General features: G+C 54.4%; 2 protein-coding genes across 6 annotated transcripts in view; one reads left to right on the top strand and one right to left on the bottom strand.

Moving 5' to 3' along the window:
* Window positions 1–3,534, top strand: part of ENO4 (enolase 4) — a 62,189-nt gene extending 58,655 nt beyond the window's left edge. The window contains exons 11-13 of the mRNA XM_073681267.1: window positions 1,911–1,978; window positions 3,092–3,209; window positions 3,391–3,534. Coding sequence (XP_073537368.1) covers window positions 1,911–1,978; window positions 3,092–3,209; window positions 3,391–3,467 — 263 coding nt within the window. The 3' untranslated portion in view covers window positions 3,468–3,534. The remainder of the gene's footprint in view (window positions 1–1,910; window positions 1,979–3,091; window positions 3,210–3,390) is intronic.
* A 3,911-nt stretch (window positions 3,535–7,445) lies between these two features.
* The window catches only part of SHTN1 (shootin 1), a 134,735-nt gene continuing 119,248 nt past the window's right edge, over window positions 7,446–22,932 (bottom strand). For 4 of the 5 annotated variants that reach the window (XM_073684609.1, XM_073684610.1, XM_073684613.1 and 1 more), the window contains one exon: window positions 7,446–9,788. In XM_073684609.1, coding sequence (XP_073540710.1) covers window positions 9,647–9,788 — 142 coding nt within the window. In that variant the 3' untranslated portion in view covers window positions 7,446–9,646. Of the gene's footprint in view, window positions 9,789–18,059; window positions 18,103–22,932 lie in introns of those variants that run through there. The other variant, XM_073684611.1, reaches the window with a different exon arrangement.

Below are 22,932 nucleotides of genomic sequence, written 5' to 3'. Positions count from 1 at the left end.
GCGTTAATATGGGGGGCCGGTGTATGGAGGTCACAAGAGCGTTAATATGGGGGGCCGGTGTATGGAGGTCACAAGAGCGTTAATATGGGGACGGTGTATGGAGGTCACAAGAGCGTTAATATGGGGGGCCGGTGTATGGAGGTCACAAGAGCGTTAATATGGGGGGCCGGTATATGGAGGTCACAAGAGCGTTAATATGGGGGGCCGGTGTATGGAGGTCACAAGAGGGTTAATATGAGGGGCCGGTGTATGGAGGTCACAAGAGCGTTAATATGGGGGGCCGGTGTATGGAGGTCACAAGAGCGTTAATATGGGGGGCCGGTGTATGGAGGTCACAAGAGCGTTAATATGGGGGGGCCGGTGTATGGAGGTCACAAGAGCGTTAATATGGGGGGCCGGTGTATGGAGGTCACAAGAGCGTTAATATGGGGGGCCGGTGTATGGAGGTCACAAGAGCGTTAATATGGGGGGCCGGTGTATGGAGGTCACAAGAGCGTTAATATGGGGCCGGTGTATGGAGGTCACAAGAGCGTTAATATGGGGGGCCGGTGTATGGAGGTCACAAGAGCGTTAATATGGGGGGACGGTGTATGGAGGTCACAAGAGCGTTAATATGGGGGGCCGGTGTATGGAGGTCACAAGAGCGTTAATATGGGGGGCCGGTGTATGGAGGTCACAAGAGCGTTAATATGGGGGGCCGGTGTATGGAGGTCACAAGAGCGTTAATATGGGTGGCCGGTGTATGGAGGTCACAAGAGCGTTAATATGGGGGGCCGGTGTATGGAGGTCACAAGAGCGTTAATATGGGGGGCCGGTGTATGGAGGTCACAAGAGCGTTAATATGGGGGGCCGGTGTATGGAGGTCACAAGATGGTTAATATGGGGGGCCGGTGTATGGAGGTCACAAGATGGTTAATATGGGTGGCCGGTGTATGGAGGTCACAAGAGCGTTAATATGGGGGGCCGGTGTATGGAGGTCACAAGAGCGTTAATATGGGGGGCCGGTGTATGGAGGTCACAAGAGCGTTAATATGGGTGGCCGGTGTATCGAGGTCACAAGAGCGTTAATATGGGGGGCCGGTGTATGGAGGTCACAAGAGCGTTAATATGGGGGGCCGGTGTATGGAGGTCACAAGAGCGTTAATATGGGGGGCCGGTGTATGGAGGTCACAAGAGCGTTAATATGGGGGGCCGGTGTATGGAGGTCACAAGAGCGTTAATATGGGGGGCCGGTGTATGGAGGTCACAAGAGCGTTAATATGGGGGGCCGGTGTATGGAGGTCACAAGAGCGTTAATATGGGGGGCCGGTGTATGGAGGTCACAAGAGCGTTAATATGGGGGGCCGGTGTATGGAGGTCACAAGAGCGTTAATATGGGGGGCCGGTGTATGGAGGTCACAAGAGCGTTAATATGGGGGGCCGGTGTATCGAGGTCACAAGAGCGTTAATATGGGGGGCCGGTGTATGGAGGTCACAAGAGCGTTAATATGGGGGGCCGGTGTATGGAGGTCACAAGAGCGTTAATATGGGGGGCCGGTGTATGGAGGTCACAAGAGCGTTAATATGGGGGGCCGGTGTATGGAGGTCACAAGAGCGTTAATATGGGGGGCCGGTGTATGGAGGTCACAAGAGCGTTAATATGGGGGGCCGGTGTATGGAGGTCACAAGAGCGTTAATATGGGGGGCCGGTGTATGGAGGTCACAAGAGCGTTAATATGGGGGGCCGGTGTATGGAGGTCACAAGAGCGTTAATATGGGGGGCCGGTGTATGGAGGTCACAAGAGCGTTAATATGGGGCTCCACTCATTTCCACCTGGAGTTTCTCGGATCATCTTATTGATCAGCGACTTCGATCAGACATTTCCTCTTCGGCGGCGGCTCTGACCCCCGACTTATCCTTCTTCTTCCAGGAAAGGGGCGGCTGACCGCGCTCGGCTGCTCGTCTGAGGAGTGTGCGGAGGACGGCGTCGCGGATCTGGTATCCGTCCTGTTATTAGACCTTCCTGCTCCTCGTCTGATCACACAGGAGGCGGAGTCTGACCCCCCACAATCACACAGGAGGCGGGGCATGACCCCCCACAATCACACAGGAGGCGGAGCCTGCCCCCCACAATCACACAGGAGGCGGCGCCTGACCACCCACAATCACACAGGAGGCGGAGCCTGCCCCCCCACAATCACACCAATCACACAGGAGACGGAGCCTGACCACCCACAATCACACAGTCACCCCAATCACACATTAGGCGGGGCCTGACCCCCCACAATCACACAGGAGGCGGGGCATGACCCCCCCACAATCACACAGGAGGCGGGGCCTGACCCCCCACAATCACACAGAGTCACCCTAATCACACAGGAGACGGAGCCTGACCACCCACAATCACACAGGAGGCGGGGTCTGACCCCCCACAATCACACAGGAAGCGGGGCCTGCCCCCCCACAATCACACAGGAGGCGGAGCCTGCCCCCCCACAATCACCCCAATCACACAGGAGACGGAGCCCGACCACCCACAATCACACAGTCACCCCAATCACACATTAGGCGGGGCCTGACTCCCCACAATCACAGGAGGCGGGGCCTGACCCCCCACAATCACACAGGAGGTGGAGCCTGACCCCCACAATCACACAGGAGGCGGGGCATGACCCCCCACAATCACACAGGAGGCGGGTCCTGACCCCCCACAATCACACAGGAGGCGGGGCCTGACCCCCCACAATCACACAGGAGGCGGAGCCTGACCCCCCACAATCACACAGGAGGCGGGGCATGACCCCCCACAATCACACAGGAGGCGGGGCCTGACCCCCCACAATCACACAGGAGGCGGGGCCTGACCCCCCCACAATCACACAGGAGGCAGAGCCTGACCCCCCACAATCACAGTCACCCCAATCACACAGGAGGCGGGGCCTGACCCCCCACAATCACACAGGAGGCGGAGCCTGACCACCCACAATCACACAGTCACCCCAATCACACAGGAGGTGGGGCCTGACCCCCCACAATCACACAAGGAATGAACTCTAACACCCCACCCTGATCTCGTGGGCACCCTAACCCCCTATTCCTTTGACTCCGCAGGCCATGGGGCTTGGTGTGAGGTTCCTGAAGCTGGGGGGTCTGCTGCGTGGCGAGAGGACGGCCAAATACAACAGGCTGCTGGCGATAGAGGAAGATCTCACCCACAGCAGCACGCTAGGTAATAAATCTGCCATATTGTGAAACGTCATCAGGGCCCCCCAATACCTCAAAGACCCCAATAAGCGGCCTCTCGCATTGCCAATCACATTCCAGGACATGGTTCACATGACTCTGGGGACCTGGGTGGTCTGTGTGAGCTCTCAGGAGGTTTCTGACTTTTCCTCCATTGTCTCGTTCAGGTCGGCCGGAGGTATTTAAATTTCCCGCTCTCTGGAACGACCCAGAAATCCTGAAGTGTCCAGAGGAGACCACCTAAAATAAGAAAAACTGCAGCCAACGAAGATGATCGACGGGGGAATGCAGCAGCACGAGTGGGGAACGGGATGGGGGAGGGGATGGGGGGAGGCGACGGCGCAATCGGGGTGCGGGATGGAGGGAGGCAACGGCACGAGCGGGGCCCGGGATGGGGGGGAGGCAACGACGCGAGCGGAGCACGGGATGGGGGGGGAGGCAACGACGCGAGCGGAGCACGGGATGGGGGGAGGCGACGGCGAGAGCGGGGCATGGGACGGGGGGGAGGCTACGGTGAGAGCGCGGCATGGGACGGGAGGCGACGGCGAGAGCGGGGCACGGGATGGAAGCGACGGCGAGAGCGCGGCATGGGACGTGAGGCGAGAGCGGGGCAAGGGACGGGGGGAGGCGGCGGCGAGAGCGGGGCACGGGACGGGGGGAGGCGATGGCGAGAGCGGGGCATGGGACAGGTGGGGAGGCGATGGTGAGAGCGCGGCATGGGATGGGAGGCGACAGCGAGAGCGGGGCACGGGATGGGGGGAAGCTACGGCGAGAGCGTGGCACGGGACGGGAGGCGAGAGCGGGGCAAGGGACGGGGGGAGGCGACGGGGAGAGCGGGGCACGGGACGGGGGAGGCGACGGCGAGAGCGGGGCACGGGACGGGGGGAGGCGACGGTGAGAGCGCGGCATGGGACGGGAGGCGACGGCGAGAGCGGGGCACGGGATGGGGGGAAGCGACGGCGAGAGCGGGGCACGGGATGGGGGGAAGTGACGGCGAGAGCGGGGCACGGGACGGGGGGAGGCGACGGTGAGAGCGGGGCACGGGACGGGGGGAGGCGACGGTGAGAGCGGGGCCCGGGATGGGGGGGGAGGCAACAACGCGAGCGGAGCACGGGATGGGGGGAGGCGACGGCGAGAGCGGGGCATGGGACAGGGGGGGAGGCGACGGTGAGAGCGCGGCATGGGACGGGAGGCGACGGCGAGAGCGGGGCACGGGATGGGGGGAAGCGACGGCGAGAGCGCAGCACGGGACGGGAGGCGAGAGCGGGGCAAGGGACGGGGGGAGGCGACTGCGAGAGCGGGGCACGGGACGGGGGGAGGCGTCGGTGAGAGCGCGGCATGGGACGGGAGGCGACGGCGAGAGCGGGGCACGGGATGGGGGGAAGCGACGGCGAGAGCGGGGCACGGGATGTGGGGAAGCGACGGCAAGAGCAGGGCACGGGATGGGGGAAAGCGACGGCGAGAGCGCGGCACGGGACGGGAGGCGAGAGCGGGGCACGGGATGGGGGGAAGCGACGGCGAGAGCGGGGCACGGGATGGGGGGAAGTGACGGCGAGAGCGGGGCACGGGACGGGGGGAGGCGACGGTGAGAGCGGGGCACGGGACGGGGGGAGGCGACGGTGAGAGCGGGGCCCGGGATGGGGGGGGAGGCAACAACGCGAGCGGAGCACGGGATGGGGGGAGGCGACGGCGAGAGCGGGGCATGGGACAGGGGGGGAGGCGACGGTGAGAGCGCGGCATGGGACGGGAGGCGACGGCGAGAGCGGGGCACGGGATGGGGGGAAGCGACGGCGAGAGCGCAGCACGGGACGGGAGGCGAGAGCGGGGCAAGGGACGGGGGGAGGCGACTGCGAGAGCGGGGCACGGGACGGGGGGAGGCGTCGGTGAGAGCGCGGCATGGGACGGGAGGCGACGGCGAGAGCGGGGCACGGGATGGGGGGAAGCGACGGCGAGAGCGGGGCACGGGATGTGGGGAAGCGACGGCGAGAGCGCGGCACGGGACGGGAGGCGAGAGCGGGGCAAGGGACGGGGGGAGGCGACGGCGAGAGCGGGGCACGGGACGGGGGGAGGCGACGGCGAGAGCGGGGCACGGGACTGGGGGAGGCGACGGTGAGAGCGCGGCATGGGACGGGAGGCGACGGCGAGAGCGGGGCACGGGATGGGGGGAAGCGACGGCGAGAGGGGCACGGGACGGGAGGCGAGAGCGGGGCACGGGACGGGGGGAGGCGACGGCGAGAGCGGGGCACGGGACGGGGGGAGGCGACGGCGAGAGCGGGGCACGGGACGGGGGGAGGCGACGGTGAGAGCGCGGCACGGGACGGGAGGCGACGGCAAGAGCGGGGCACGGGATGGGGGGACGCGACGGCGAGAGCGCGGCACGGGACGGGAGGCGAGAGCGGGGCAAGGGACGGGGGGAGGCGACGGCGAGAGCGGGGCAAGGGACGGGGGGAGGCGACGGCGAGAACGGGGCACGGGACAGGGGGAGGCGACGGCGCAAGGGGAGCACGGGATGGGGGGAGGCGAAGGTGAGAGCGGGGCACGGGATCGGGGAGGCGAAGGTGAGAGCGAGGCACGGGATGGGGGGAGGCGAAGGTGAGAGCGGGGCACGGGACGGGGGGAGGCGACGGTGAGAGCGCGGCATGGGACGGGAGGCGACGGCGAGAGCGGGACACGGGATGGGGGGAAGCGACGGCGAGAGCGGGGCACGGGACGGGAGGCGAGAGCGGGGCACGGGACGGGGGAGGCGACGGCGAGAGCGGGGCACGGGACGGGGGGAGGCGACGGTGAGAGCGCGGCACGGGACGGGAGGCGACGGCAAGAGCGGGGCACGGGATGGGGGGAAGCGACGGCGAGAGCGCAGCACGGGACGGGAGGCGAGAGCGGGGCAAGGGACGGGGGGAGGCGACGGCGAGAGCGGGGCAAGGGACGGGGGGAGGCGACGGCGAGAACGGGGCACGGGACAGGGGGAGGCGACGGCGCAAGGGGAGCACGGGATGGGAGGCGAAGGTGAGAGCGGGGCACGGGATCGGGGAGGCGAAGGTGAGAGCGAGGCACGGGATGGGGGGAGGCGAAGGTGAGAGCGGGGCACGGGATCGGGGAGGCGAAGGTGAGAGCGGGGCACGGAATGGGGGGAGGCGAAGGTGAGAGCGGGGCACGGGATCGGGGGAGGCGAAGGTGAGAGTGAGGCACGGGATGGGGGGGGATGTGACCCCGTGAGCGAGAGGACGAAGCGACCCCCTGATAACGCCCCAATCCTCCTCTTCTTCACATTTCTCTGTAATAAAATTCTTCTTTGCTGATGGCATCCAGTCACGTGGCAGCTGTGAAAATCCCATCAATGTCCATACATCCAGTGCTGTGTGCAGACAGAAAGCATCGCCGCTGCGGGCCGGACTCTGCGGCTAGGGAGGGGTCGCCGCCACGGGCCGGACTCTGCGGCTAGGGAGGGGTCGCCGCCGCGGGCCGGACTCTGCGGCTAGGGAGGGGTCGCCGCCGCGGGCCGGACTCTGCGGCTAGGGAGGGGTCGCCGCCGCGGGCCGGACTCTGCGGCTAGGGAGGGGTCGCCGCCGCGGGCCGGACTCTGCGGCTAGGGAGGGGTCGTCGCCGCGGGCCGGACTCTGCGGCTAGGGAGGGATCGCCGCCGCGGGCCGAACTCTGCGGCTAGGGAGGGATCGCCGCCGCGGGCCGGACTCTGCGGCTAGGGAGGGATCGCCGCCGCGGGCCGGACTCTGCGGCTAGGGAGGGATCGCCGCCGCGGGCAGGACTCTGCGGCTAGGGAGGGATCGCCGCCGCGGGCAGGACTCTGCGGCTAGGGAGGGATCGCCGCCGCGGGCAGGACTCTACGGATAGGGAGGGATCGCTGCCGCGGGCCGGGCTCTACGGATAGGGAGGGATTGCTGCCGCAGGCCGGGCTCTACGGATAGGGATCAGGAGGGATTGTCGCTGCAGGCAGGACTGTACGGCTAGGGAGGGATCGCCGCCGCGGGCCGGACTCTACAGATAGGCATCGGGAGGGAACGTCGCTGCAGGCAGGACTCTACGAATAGGGAGGGATTGTCGCTGCAGGCAGGACTCTACGGATAGGGATCGTCGCTGCAGGCAGGACTGTACGGATCGGGAGGGATCGCCGCCGCAGGCTGGACTCTACGGATAGCGAGGGATCGCCGCCGCAGGCCGGACTCTACAGATAGGGATCGTCGCAGGATACAGACAATGGGACAAATTTATCTTCCACGCTTTAATACTCGGAGCTGTGACACTCCGTGATTGACAACCATAAATCAGCAAATATTCACTCATTAGAATCAGATGTGTGGGCATGTGTCCTCACTGCTGCTCCCGGGAACCCCGACACTGCTTCCAAGGGGGCGACCTGCAATAAATCCCCCACGCACTGGTGCAGAGCCAAATAGTGCAACGTATAGCAGAGCAATGCAAACTATAGCAATGCCCTGAGCTGTAGTGCAGCGTGGCCCCATAGTGCAATATATTATAAAGCTATGAACGCTAGAGCTGCGCGGTGCGATCACCCCCCAAAAATGGCAGAATAAAACGACAAGGCATGCAGTGCAACGTCAGAGATGAAAAAGGGCAACTAAACTAACACGGTGCAACAGAGCGCCATGGCATCGCCGGCAGCCGGTCACCTGCAGAGGCGCACGTGGTGGAAGAGCCAAGAAATCTGGAAATGCAGAGTAAAAACCACTTGTATAAATATGGAAGGAAGACCCCGGGGGGCTCGTATAGAGCTTCCTGTTAGTCCTCACCCCCGAATGTGATACCATGTAATGTGAACCCTGAAACTCTGGGGGTGCTCCCCGCGGATCTGAACGCTTCACAACTGCGCATGGTTCAGGTGAAAGCTGCGCCTCCGGAGGAGGCCATCGTGTGTCAGCTGTGACGAGCAGCAGGCTCCGCTGATTGCAGTTTCCCAGTGTCTGGACCACGACTGTTACCGGAGATGAAGGAGACATCAGCCCTCTACCTGGAGAAAGATCAGGAACCTCATTCACAAAACCGGAGCCGCTGAAGAACGTCTGTTCAGCGCGTTCACACATAGCGGAGTAATACCCGCTCCAGGAGACCGACCGGCGCACGCACATCCTGAGACCGCGCGGCGCGCGCACATCCTGAGACCGCGCAGGGCGCGCACATCCTGAGAAAGCGCGGGGCGCGCAAATCCTGAGACCGCGCAGCGCATGCACATCCTGAGACCGCGCGGCGCGCGCACATCCTGAGACCGCGCGGCGCGCGCACATCCTGAGACCGCGCGGGGCGCGCACATCCTGAGACCGCGCGGCGCGCGCACATCCTGAGACCGCGCGGCGCGCGCACATCCTGAGACCGCGCGGCGCGCGCACATCCTGAGACCGCGCGGCGCACGCACATCGTGACCTCAGAGATTCTCTGCCCATACTCCAGTTATTGGGGGTTCACATAGAATAGTGATGAAAGTGCAAAAAATGTGACGGCAGTAAAATCTTGTGAATTTCTGGATGGAATGATAGCGAGAGTCAGCACCCGATGGGCGAGGTTTCTTGGGACATATGCGCCATCATCAGTGTTGCCGTTCAATAGAAATGTGCGGGGCCAGAGAGAAGCCACCGTTTTGACCAACTTGTAAGTCCCCAGATTTGGTGACTTCACTGCTGAATCTTCCAGTTACGTCAGAACTCTACTGCGGTCCCTTTCCATGCTGCAGCCGGACATTGAGCGCCTCTAGCTCCAGCTGCTGGTCTCCGTCGCTCCGTATCAGTCACATGAAGCTGATGGTCTCCGTCACTCCGTATCAGTCACATGAAGCTGATGGTCTCCGTCACTCCGCATCAGTCACATGAAGCTGATGGTCTCCGTCACTCCGTATCAGTCACATGAAGCTGATGGTCTCCGTCACTCCGTATCAGTCACATGAAGCTGATGGTCTCCGTCGCTCCGTATCAGTCACATGAAGGGCTTGAGAGTATTTGGTAAAAGAATCAGAAAAATAACACTGCCCGGAACGGTTTTCTTACTGGAAACAACTCAAGGCTGCTGGTAAAAAAAAACATCCAAAAACCCCTGTGGCATAAAACCACAAAGGGAAGAAAATGCAGAAAACATCCCAGGACGTGTTCCTGGACCTGAGAGAGGCGCTGAGGGTCCTCCATCCCTGGAGAATCCCCGAAACTCAGGCTAATGGGGGAGGGGCACTAAATGCTGTTCCCAGGATTCAGTGCAAGGTTTTCACCCTTCAGTTACGGATGAATCTTAAGCCGACACCGGTTTTGTGAATTTGCCTCCGACATTAAGGCATCTGGTAAAATTCTGCGGACAAGAGAAGTTGGGGTAACACGCACCAAAGAAGTAAACCGGTAACCGGCGGCGTTCAGTGGTGGCACTGGTGGAGGACATCATGGCGGAGGCCGCGAGGACAGTCTGTTCTTATTAGCAGTGAGAACTATCCGCGTCCTTCCCTCTCTTATCGGTAGCAGCCATGTTCTTGGCGGTGCCAGAGTTGCCTTCTATCGTTGGCCGGAGGTTCAAGGAGCTTTGTGCCTCGTCTGAATATCCCAGAGTCTCCGCGGAGCTGTGGAGAGAGACCAGTACTGTTACCAATGGATCCCACCGCAAACTATAAACCATGTAGAATAGGCGGGCGCCCCCTCTAGTGAGAACGAGGGGGCAGGGTACCCACTATCAGCACAATCAAGAAGCATCACAAGAATGTGAGAACTCGGCTTCTCCCCACTTCATCACTATGGAAAGCGGCTACACCGGTGCACAGCGCATTATCACATACAGCATGGTTAGGACCCTCACAGCGCAGAATCACATACAGCATGGTTAGGACCCTCACAGCGCATTATCACATACAGCATGGTTAGGACCCTCACAGCGCAGAATCACATACAGCATGGTTAGGACCCTCACAGCGCATTATCACATACAGCATGGTTAGGATCCTCACAGCGCAGAATCACATACAGCATGGTTAGGACCCTCACAGCGCATTATCACATACAGCATGGTTAGGACCCTCACAGCGCAGAATCACATACAGCATGGTTAGGACCCTCACAGCGCATTATCACATACAGCATGGTTAGGATCCTCACAGCGCAGAATCACATACAGCATGGTTAGGACCCTCACAGCGCAGAATCACATACAGCATGGTTAGGACCCTCACAGCGCATTATCACATACAGCATGGTTAGGACCCTCACAGCGCAGAATCACATACAGCATGGTTAGGACCCTCACAGCGCAGAATCACATACAGCATGGTTAGGACCCTCACAGCGCAGAATCACATACAGCATGGTTAGGACCCTCACAGCGCAGAATCACATACAGCATGGATAGGACCCTCACAGCGCAGAATCACATACAGCATGGTTAGGACCCTCACAGCGCAGAATCACATACAGCATGGCTAGGACCCTCACAGCGCAGAATCACATACAGCATGGTTAGGACCCTCACAGCGCAGAATCACATACAGCATGGTTAGGACCCTCACAGTGCAGAATCACATACAGCATGGTTAGGACCCTCATGCTGTGAGTGACCGGCTCCTATACAGACCTAAGGCTCCATGGCAATAACCTAAACACAAACCCTGCGTAGTCTGTTACCGGGAAAAGCTGTAGACACCAAACGGGACATTCTGAATTAAGAACATTTACTGCTATATTCAGGGTGGAGCGTGGGCAGAGGATGAGAAAAAGGGGCAATGGAGGTACAGAATGTGGTGGGATGAGCACAGGATAAGAGGTAGACAAGTAAAGTGTCAAGGAACAGATCTCTGCCACCTCCAATCCTCAGGACAATACGCAATTGACCCCAATGATTGATGGATGAGGCGACGGCTGCTTCCACTACGAGGCCGATTACTGGGAAACAGTGTGACCGTATAGTAAATGCCACTCATTCCAATGTATGGATTATTATATATATATATAGTGACAGAGTCACTGGTGTGGTATAAGAGAGGAGGCATGTGTCACTCCGGCTGCTAGCCTGAGTGAACTGAAACCTGCAAAATTTCTGCCAGCATGTTATATGCTGGGGGTTAACTCACTAAAGGGTGTTTGGTTTTATGTGAATGGCAAAGAGGGTGGGAAGCCATTCACACTACCTGCACTCTGGGTGTGGCTGAGCAAGGTTTAAATACTCAGTCACCATTGTGCACTTTGGAGAGGCAAGGTCTCCAGACTGGAAGGCAACAGCTCAGAGAGGACCTGAAAGCTGGGCCTACAACCTGTGTGGGCGAACCCCACACTGCTATGAACTGTGCTATCATTTATCTTTTGTTTTGTTGTTTTACCAGTAAAGCTGTGTTTATTTTTGCTGGAGCTGCAGGGCTTTATGCCACATAATAAAGCCTGCAGAGAAAACACGCTTCTTGAGTCCACTTTTGGAAGCGGCCGAGTGAGGAGTCTTACCACACTACACACACATATATATACACATATACACACACACACACACATATATACACACAGTTGAACCCAGCAGTTTCCATCCACTATATATAAAGACACATCTGCAGGTTTTTCTCAATATCTGACATGAGATCAGAATAAACCTTTCCCGTTTTAGGACAATTAGGATTTTACCATAATGTTTAATATTCGCCAAATGCCGGAATAATGAGAGAGAGAAGGTTTAAGACATTTTAAAGTAGACACCTTTTGCTTTGATGGCTGCTTTGCACACTTTTGGCATTCTCTTGATGAGCTTCAAGAGGTAGTAATCAGAAATGGTCTTCACTTCACAGGTGTGCCCTGTCAGGTTTAATAAGTGGGATTTCTTGCCTTATAAATGGGGTTGGGACCATCAGTTGTGTTGTGCAGAAGTCTGGTGGATACACAGCTGATAGTCCTACTGAATAGACTGTTAGAATTTGTATTATGGCAAGAAAAAAGCAGCTAAGTAAAGAAAAACGAGTGGCCATCATTACTTTAAGAAATGAAGGTCAGTCAGTCCGAAAAATTGGGAAAACTTTGAAAGTGTCCCCAAGTGCAGTTGCAAAAACCATCAAGCGCTACAAAGAAACTGGCTCACATGAGGACCGCCCCAGGAAAGGAAGACCAAGAGTCACCTCTGCTTCTGAGGATAAGTTTATCCGAGTCACCAGCCTCAGAAATCGCAGGTTAACAGCAGCTCAGATTACAGACCAGGTCAATGCCACACAGAGTTCTAGCAGCAGACACATCTCTACAACAACTGTTAAGAGGAGACTTTGTGCAGCAGGCCTTCATGGTAAAATAGCTGCTAGGAAACCACTGCTAAGGACAGGCAACAAGCTGAAGAGACTTGTTTGGGCTAAAGAACACAAGGAATGGACATTAGACCAGTGGAAATCTGTGCTTTGGTCTGATGAGTCCAAATTTGAGATCTTTGGTTCCAACCTCCGTGTCTTTGTGCGACGCAGAAAAGGTGAACGGATGGACTCTACATGCCTGGTTCCCACCGTGAAGCATGGAGGAGGAGGTGTGATGGTGTGGGGGGGCTTTGCTGGTGACACTGTTGGGGATTTATTCAAAATTGAAGACATACTGAACCAGCATGGCTACCACAGCATCGTGCATCGGCATGCTATTCCATCCGGTTTGCGTTTAGTTGGACCATCATTTATTTTTCAACAGGACAATGACCCCAAACACCTCCAGGCTGTGTAAGGGCTATTTGACCAAGAAGGAGAGTGATGGGGGGCTACGCCAGATGACCTGGCCTCCACAGTCACCAGACCTGAACCCAATCGAGATGGTTTGGGGTGAGCTGGACCGCAGAGTGAAGGCAAAAGAGCCAACAAGTGCTAAGCATCTCTGGGAACTCCTTCAAGATTGTTGGAAGACCATTTCCGGTGACTACCTCTTGAAGCTCATCAAGAGAATGCCAAGAGTGTGCAAAGCCGTCATCAAAGCAAAAGGTGGCTACTGTGAAGACCCTAGAATATAAGACATATTTTCAGTGGTTTCACACTTTTTTGTTAAGTATATAATTCCACATGTGGTAATTCATAGTTTTGATGCCTTCAGTGTGAATGTACAATTTTCATAGTCATGAAAATACAGAAAAATCTTTGAGAAGGTGTGTCCAAACTTTTGGTCTGTACTGTATATATACAGTGCCTACAAGTAGTATTCAACCCCCTGCAGATTTAGCTGGTTTGATAAGATGTAAATAAGTTAGAGCCTTCAAACTGCAAACGAGAGTAGGTTTTATGAACAGAAGCATAAATCTTACAAACCAAAAAGTTATGTTGCTCAGTTGAATTTTAATAAATTTTAAACATAAAAGTGTGGGTCAATTATTATTCAACCCCTATGTTTAATATTTTGTGGAATAACCCTTGTTTGCAATTACAGCTAATAATCGTCTTTTATAAGACCTGATCAGGCCGGCACAGGTCTGTGGAGTTATCTTGGCCCATTCCTCCATGCAGATCTTCTCCAAGTTATCTAGGTTCTTTGGGTGTCTCATGTGGACTTTATTCTTGAGCTCTTTCCACAAGTTTTCAATTGGGTTAAGGTCAGGAGACTGACTAGGCCACTCCAACACCTTGACTTTCTCCCTATTGAACCAGGCCTTGGTTTTCTTGGCTGTGTGCTTTGGGTCGTTGTCTTGTTGGAAGATGAAATTACGACCCATCTTAAGATCCTTGATGGAGAAGCGGAGGTTCTTGGCCAAAATCTCCAGGTAGGCCGTGCTATCCATCTTCCCATGGATGCGGACCAGATGGCCAGGCCCCTTGGCAGAGAAACAGCCCCACAGCATGATGCTGCCACCACCATGGTTGACTGTAGGGATGGTATTCTTGGGGTCGTATGCAGTGCCATCCAGTCTCCAAACGTCACGTGTGTGGTTGGCACCAAAGATCTCGATCTTGGTCTCATCAGACCATAGAACCTTGAACCAGTCTGTCTCAGAGTCCTCCAAGTGATCATGAGCAAACTGTAGACGAGCCTTGACATGACGCATTGAAAGTAAAGGTACCTTACGGGCTCGTCTGGAACGGAGACCATTGCGGTGGAGTACGTTACTTATGGTATTGACTGAAACCAATGTTCCCACTGCCATGAGATCTTCCCGGAGCTCCTTCCTTGTTGTCCTTGGGTTAGCCTTGACTCTTCGGACAAGCCTGGCCTCGGCACGGGAGGACACTTTCAAAGGCTGTCCAGGCCGTGGAAGGCTAACAGTAGTTCCATAAGCCTTCCACTTACGGATGATGCTCCCAACAGTGGAGACAGGTAGGCCCAACTCCTTGGAAAGGGTTTTGTACCCCTTGCCAGCCTTGTGACCCTCCACGATCTTGTCTCTGATGGCCTTGGAATGCTCCTTTGTCTTTCCCATGTTGACCATGTCTGAGTGCTGTTCACAAGTTTGGGGAGGGTCTTAAATAGTCAGAAAAGGCTGGCAAAAGAGATCTTTAATCCACACATGTGAAGCTCATTATTCTTGGTGCCTGAACTACTTCTTAATACTTTAGGGGGACCAAACAGAATTCTTGTGGTTTGAGGGGTTGAATAATAAATGACACTCTGAATTAACTTTTTACGTTTTAAAAAAAAACAAAAAACAAAAACAATATTTGCTGCAGTGCATTTCCCACTTCCAGGCTGATCTACAGTACAAATGTCACAATGCCAAGTTAATTCCGCATGTGTCAACCAGCAAAATCTGCAGGGGGTTGAATACTACTTGTAGGCACTGTATATATACACTGCTCAAAAAATAAAGGGAACACTTAAACACCAGAATATAACTCCAAGTAAATGAAACGTCTGTGAAATCCTCCTGTCCACTTAGGAAGCAACACTGACTGACAATCAATGTCACCTGCTGTTCAGTGAGAAGATTTCATTCATTCAGATCTATGATGTGATATTTCAGGGGTCCCTTTAGTTTTTTCAGCAGTGTATCTGTACACCCCCCATCCTGCTCACATTCATCTTCTAGGGTCTGCTAATGAAGGTGAAGTCATTGAATATTCTACATTGGTGAAGGCCCCCCGTACTCTACCTCACCAAGGACTAAGACAAAACCGAAGACGCCGCAGAAATAGCAGAGCATCATGGGAGAAACCTCCGCACCTGGGGATGTGTTCAGACTTCAGTCCTATCCTGATCGCTTTGCGTCTCGTCCATTGTACTGGTGTACAGAAGAGGATTGACCAAATCTAACCTGATCACCGTATCTCAGCGAAATCTTCATTCCTGATAGAAGAGCTGCAGAATGTGCACGTGTAAGTGCTAGGACCTCCACTCTGTGAGCTGCAGAATGTGCACGTGTAAGTGCTAGGACCTCCACTCTGTGAGCTGCAGAATGTGCACGTGTAAGTGCTAGGACCTCCACTCTGTGAGCTGCAGAATGTGCACATGTAAGTGCTAGGACCTCCGCTCTGTGAGCTGCAGAATGTGCACGTGTAAGTGCTAGGACCTCCGCTCTGTGAGCTGCAGAATGTGCACGTGTAAGTGCTAGGACCTCCGCTCTGTGAGCTGCAGAATGTGCACGTGTAAGTGCTAGGACCTCCGCTCTGTGAGCTGCAGAATGTGCACGTGTAAGTGCTAGGACCTCCGCTCTGTGAGCTGCAGAATGTGTGCGTGTAAGTGCTAGGACCTCCGCTCTGTGAGCTGCAGAATGTGCACGTGTAAGTGCTAGGACCTCCGCTCTGTGAGCTGTAAATGTGCGCGTGTAAGTGCTAGGACCTCCGCTCTGTGAGCTGTAAATGTGCGCGTGTAAGTGCTAGGACCTCCGCTCTGTGAGCTGCAGAATGTGCGGGTGTAAGTGCTAGGGTCTCCGCTCTGTGAGCTGCAGAATGTGCACGTGTAAGTGCTAGGACCTCCGCTCTGTGAGCTGTAAATGTGCGCGTGTAAGTGCTAGGACCTCCGCTCTGTGAGCTGTAAATGCGCGCGTGTAAGTGCTAGGACCTCCGCTCTGACAGCATGTAAGTGCTAGGACCTCCGCTCTGACAGCGCGTAAGTGCTAGGACCTCTGCTCTGACAGCGTGTAAGTGCTAGGACCACCGCTCTGTGAGCTGTAAATGTGCGCGTGTAAGTGCTAGGACCTCCGCTCTGTGAGCTGTAAATGCGCACGGGTAAGTGCTAGGACCTCCGCTCTGACAGCATGTAAGTGCTAGGACCACCGCTCTGACAGCGTGTAAGTGCTAGGACCTCCGCTCTGACAGCGTGTAAGTGCTAGGACCTCAGCTCTTTGAGATGTAAATGTGCGCGTGTAAGTGCTAGGACCTCCGCTCTGACAAAGCCGCCCTGGAGCCGGCAGTGTTTCTGGATGGAAGCTCCTGACAGCCCCTCAGCCCCCTCCACCATTCAGAGACTTTAGGCTGACAGACGTAAAATTCCTCATTTTCTTCTCTTTGGAAGTGACGACAATTTTCAGGTTTTGTCCGTTTTTTGTTGTAAATTAAACAGAGTTGAAATTGTTTCGACAGCGCGTGTTTCTGGAACAGTGCCACGTACTAATGCTGCGCCCTGCGGTGCACCCGCCATAGAATTAAAGACACATTCACAAGACGCCACCAAGAAGTCCAGCTGCTGAGGGTTCACCTCCAAGATGAACAAGAAAAGTCTCTTGTTCTCAACATTGGATGGATCAAGATTTATCCTGGATCTGTTCCCTTGCCCGTCCCCCACTTCTTCTCGGTCACCCCCCACCCTCCGCTTCTCGTCTGTTCCACACCTTTCCTTAGCATATCTTTTTCTTCCACCTACCCCTCGCAAATCGTCTGCCCATCACCTGCTTGTTTTCTGACTCTTTCCACTCTTTGCCTTTCCGATGCCTCTCTCCTTAGCCCTTAGTTTATGTCGTAGAAAAATTAAAATCCATAAGACAACTCCAGAAGGGAGAAAGAGCTGACAATTCAAACTCCTTTTCAATTAGGACCTCACATTGAACATAAGGGGAAGAGAGGAAACTGGCTATAGCAGGTGAGAGAAAGACTAATTAAAACAACCTATGAAGCTGACCCCCTCCTTTGGAAACAAGTAATTAAGGAAAATCCTAATGGCTAGCAGATGTGAGGTCAACCTTAGCTTGAATGTACAAGAATGAGGAGAAGGGCAGATTTACAACTAGTAGAAATAAGAGCCCCAGCTATAAAAGAAAACATAAAATCCTTTGTCTACTTTATAGAAACTAAGTGAGGTTTTATTAACTGTGTAGATACGAAAGTTAAAATTTGGAAAACATGATGAAATGGCGAACACAAAGCATTGTTACGCATCACTGGGCATGCCGCCAAATGGATATCACCAGATTGAGGACACTATCAATGTCATGTCTCCGATCTATGAACAGATAAAATTGTGATAGGAGAGATGAAAGTAATATCTCACACCAGGGACCTTCAGGGGTGAAGTTATGGTAAAAGTTGGAAATCTAATAATTTTCTAAGACTTAAGACACATCCTATAATTCTCTGAAGTCTCAAGCCCTGTTAAGAATCACCAGATGGGAGGTATGTGGGTGTAACTTGTGCTAATAAAGGGCAAATAAGAAATTATGATCTTTGTTCAATGCCAGGAAGATATGTTGCTGATCCGCGTTTCACTGGAGTTCTTCCCTCCATAAATCTGAGCCATTTCCCTGACATCAGGTTTAGTACTTTTTCTTTTCTTATTCCTTTCTATTTTATGCAATTGTTTATATTGCATTGTTTTGTTTCCATTGTGTATCATGTATATTTTTATAAACACTGCCTACCTTTCTGGATTAAATATATAAAATTAATAGCTCTGCTCCTCTTGCTCTGTAAACTGCACCCCAGAAGCCATACGCTACCTGTAACGCGTGTCCAATTGGCCTATAAATTGATTGGTGGTGGTAGCTAGTAGTTTTTCTTGGGTTATTGAGGAGCTTGGCAGTGACCGTACCTGGATGAGAGATAGACAGATAGATATATACTGCTCAAAAAAATATCGGGACCCCTGAAATCCCCCCTCCTAGATGTGAATGAATGAAATCTTCTCAGTGAATACTTTGTTCTGTAGAAAGCTGAATGTGCTGACAACAAAATCACCCAAAAATCATCAATGGAAATCACCTTTATTAACCAATGGAGGCCTGGATGTGGAGTCACCCCCAAAATTACAGTGGAAAAACACACTACAGGCCGATCCAACTGTGATGTAATGTCCATAAAACAAGTCACAATGAGGCTGAGTATTGTGTGTGGCCTCCACGTGCCTGTATGACCTCCCTACAATGCCTGGGCATGCTCCTGATGAGGCTGAGTATTGTGTGTGGCCTCCACGTGCCTGTATGACCTCCCTACAACGCCTGGGCATGCTCCTGATGAGGCTGAGTATTGTGTGTGGCCTCCACGTGCCTATATGACCTCCCTACAACGCCTGGGCATGCTCCTGATGAGGCTGAGTATTGTGTGTGTCCTCCACGTGCCTGTATGACCTCCCTACAACGCCTGGGCATGCTCCTGATGAGGCTGAGTATTGTGTGTGGCCTCCACGTGCCTGTATGACCTCCCTACAACGCCTGGGCATGCTCCTGATGAGGCTGACTATTGTGTGTGGCCTCCACGTGCCTGTATGACCTCCCTACAACGCCTGGGCATGCTCCTGATGAGGCTCAGTATTGTGTGTGGCCTCCACGTGCCTATATGACCTCCCTACAACGCCTGGGCATGCTCCTGATGAGGCTGAGTATTGTGTGTGTCCTCCACGTGCCTGTATGACCTCCCTACAACGCCTGGGCATGCTCCTGATGAGGCTGAGTATTGTGTGTGGCCTCCACGTGCCTGTATGACCTCCCTACAACGCCTGGGCATGCTCCTGATGAGGCTGACTATTGTGTGTGGCCTCCACGTGCCTGTATGACCTCCCTACAACGCCTGGGCATGCTCCTGATGAGGCTCAGTATTGTGTGTGGCCTCCACGTGCCTGTATGACCTCCCTACAACGCCTGGGCATGCTCCTGATGAGGCTGAGCATTGTGTGTGGCCTCCACGTACCTGTATGACCTCCCTACAACGCCTGGCCATGCTCCTGATGAGGCAGAGTATTGTGTGTGGCCTCCACGTGCCTGTATGACCTCCCTACAACGCCTGGGCATGCTCCTGATGAGGCTGAGTATTGTGTGTGTCCTCCACGTGCCTGTATGACCTCCCTACAACGCCTGGGCATGCTCCTGATGAGACAGAGTATTGTGTGTGGCCTCCACGTGCCTGTATGACCTCCCTACAACGCCTGGGCATGCTCCTGATGAGGCTGAGTATTGTGTGTGGCCTCCACGTGCCTGTATGACCTCCCTACAACGCCTGGGCATGCTCCTGATGAGGCTGAGTATTCTGTGTGACCTCCACGTGCCTGTATGACCTCCCTACAACGCCTGGGCATGCTCCTGATGAGACAGAGTATTGTGTGTGGCCTCCACGTGCCTGTATGACCTCCCTACAACGCCTGGGCATGCTCCTGATGAGGCTGAGTATTGTGTGTGGCCTCCACGTGCCTGTATGACCTCCCTACAACGCCTGGGCATGCTCCTGATGAGTCTCAGTATTGTGTGTGGCCTCCACGTGCCTGTATGACCTCCCTACAACGCCTGGGCATGCTCCTGATGAGGCTGCGGATGGTCTCCTGTGGGATCTCCTCCCAGACCTGGACTAAAGCATCCGCCAACTCCTGGACAGTCTGTGGTGCAACGTGACGTTGGTGGATGGAGCGAGACATGATGTCCCAGATGTGCTCAATCGGATTCAGGTCTGGGGAACGGGCGGCCAGTCCATAGCTTCAATGCCTTCATCTTGCAGGAACTGCTGACACACTCCAGCCACATGAGGTCTGGCATTGTCCTGCATTAGGAGGAACCCAGGGCCAACAGCACCAGCATATGGTCTCACAAGGGGTCTGAGGATCTCATCTCGGTACCTAATGGCATTCAGGCTACCTCTGGCGAGCACAGGAGGGCTGTGCGGCCCTCCAAAGAAATGCCACCCCACACCATTACTGACCCACTGCCATACCGGTCATGCTGAAGGATGTTGCAGGCAGCAGATCGCTCTCCACGGCGTCTCCAGACTCTGTCACGTCTGTCACATGTGCTCAGTGTGAACCTGCTTTCATCTGTGAAGAGCACAGGGCGCCAGTGGCCACTTTGCCAATCCTGGTGTTCTGTGGCAAATGCCAAGCATCCTGCACGGTGTTGGGCTGTGAGCACAACCCCCATCTGTGGACGTCGGGCCCTCATACCACCCTCATTGAGTCGGTTTCTAACCGTTTATGCAGACACATGCACATTTGTGGCCTGCTGGAGGTCATTTTGCAGGGCTCTGGCAGTGCTCCTCCTGTTCCTCCTTGCACAAAGGCGGAGGTAGCGGTCCTGCTGCTGGGTTGTTGCCCTCCTACGGCCCCCTCCACGTCTCCTGGTGTACTGGCCTGTCTCCTGGTAGCGCCTCCAGCCTCTGGATACTACACTGACAGACACAGCAAACCTTCTTGCCACAGCTGGCATTGATGTGCCATCCTGGATGAGCTGCACTACCTGAGCAACTTCTGTGGGTTGTAGAGTCCGTCTCATGCTACCACGAGTGTGAAAGCACAACCAACATTCAAAAGTGACCAAAACATCAGCCAGAAAGCATTGGTACTGAGATGTGGTCTGTGGTCCCCACCTGCAGAACCACTCCTTTATTGAGGGGGTCTTGATAATTGCCAATAATTTCCATCTATTGTCTATTCCATTTGCACAACAGCAGGTGACATTGATTGTCAATCAGTGTTGCTTCCTAAGTGGACGGTTTGACTTCACAGAAGTTTCATTTACTTGGAGTTATATTCTGTTGTTTAAGTGTTCCCTTGATTTTTTTGAGCAGTATATATTATACACTGTATGGAGAGAAGGTTTGGACACATCACAATAATTCAGATATTTCATTTTTTTAATCTCCCCAGTATGTATCATCTGGTTCCTCACAATGCAGACTGCCATTACCAACATGTCTGACAGAACGGCTCAACTGACCCAAAAGCTGCAGAAAAGTCACCTGCAATGTAATTAAAACTATAGAAATATCTACAAATGTTATGAATTCTGTTCTGTGAAGCGATCGGCTGAACAGAACACCCTGACTACAATGAAGCATGGTGGAGGTTTGGTGATGTCTACAGTGAAGCACTGCGGGGGCTCGGTGATGTTTACAGTGAAGCACGGCAGATGCTCGGTGATGTCTACAGTGAAGCACGTTTGGGGCTCGGTGATGTCTGCAGTGAAGAGGTTTTCTTCTGATGACTCTTCCATTAAGGCCATATTTATGCAGGTGTCTCTAAACAGTAGAACAATGTACCACAACTCCAGAGTCTGCTAAAACTTTCTGAAGGTCTTTTGCAGTCAAGCGGGGGTTCTAATTTGCCTCTCTACCAATCCTACGAGCAGCTCTCACAGAAATGTTGCTTGGTCTTCCAGACCTTATCTTGACCCCCACTGTTCCTGGTAACTACCATTTCTTAACTACATTTCGAACTGAGGAAAGGGCTACAAACGCTTTGCTGTCTTCTTATAGCCTTCTCCTGCTTTGTGGGCCTCCACCATTTTCATTTTCAGAGTATAAGGCAGTTGCTTAGAAGAATCCATGACTGCTGTTTTTTGCCAAAATTTGCATCTCCTGGCCTTTCCTAATGATGATAGTGAGCAAGCCATAACCCTAACAGACTAATTAAGGCTTGAAACCTTGGTCAAAGTTATTTGAGCACACAATCTCAAAGGGTGTCCAAACTTTTGCATCGGTCTATTTTCCTTTTTTGTAATTTTTAAAATGTAAAAGATGAAAATATATATATATATTTTGCCTAAAATACAAAGCAAATGTGTCATCTTTAACCCCTTTAGAAATCATTTCATCTTCAAATTGATTAACTTCACAATAGCAGTAATTTTGACCAGGGGTGCCCAAACTTTTACATGCCACTGTATGTTTATGTCTTCATAGTTTCTGCTTCTTTTACTGGATGTTTTCTGGTGGTGTTCCTGGCTGTGATCCTCGTGGTGTTCCTGGTTGTGATCCTCGTGGTGTTCCTGGCTGTGATCCTCGTGGTGTTCCTGGCTGTGATCCTCGTGGTGTTCCTGGTTGTGATCCTCGTGGTGTTCCTGGCTGTGATCCTCGTGGTGTTCCTGGCTGTGATCCTCGTGGTGTTCCTGGCTGTGATCCTCGTGGTGTTCCTGGCTGTGATCCTCGTGGTGTTCCTGGTTGTGATCCTCGTGGTGTTCCTGGTTGTGATCCTCGTGGTGTTCCTGGTTGTGATCCTCGTGGTGTTCCTGGCTGTGATCCTCGTGGTGTTCCTGGCTGTGATCCTCGTGGTGTTCCTGGCTGTGATCCTCGTGGTGTTCCTGGTAGTTTTATTAGTGACCGTGTCTGAAGATAAACCCTCTGGCTTGTGGTCTCTGCTATACCACAGAATCCCGCCATTATCCACTTTTCTCGTTGCCCCGGCTCTCGCAGGTCTTTCGGCAGGGCTTGCAGAACCTTCATTGGCTGCTGGAATTTCTACTCCAGTTTCATAGTCAGGAGCGGCTTCTTAGTCAATTCTTGTCACGCAAGGTGTGGGAAAGACTTAGTGCAACACAAACAAAAGAGGGAAAGGGAGCCCAGACTCTAGGGAAAGGGGGAGTGGAGATGTCCTAGTCTGGTCTAGTATCACCCTGTCTCCACTAACGTCCCTATATTGGCTCTTCACCAATCACCGCACAGGAAC

The sequence above is a fragment of the Phyllobates terribilis genome, unplaced genomic scaffold (genome assembly GCF_046119375.1).
Source record: "Phyllobates terribilis strain yellow unplaced genomic scaffold, ASM4611937v1 Scaffold_5__5_contigs__length_657084704, whole genome shotgun sequence".
In the NCBI taxonomy this organism is placed as follows: domain Eukaryota; kingdom Metazoa; phylum Chordata; class Amphibia; order Anura; family Dendrobatidae; genus Phyllobates; species Phyllobates terribilis.
The sequence above is the reverse complement of the archived record's forward strand: the minus strand, read 5'-3'. Positions and strand labels throughout refer to the sequence as shown.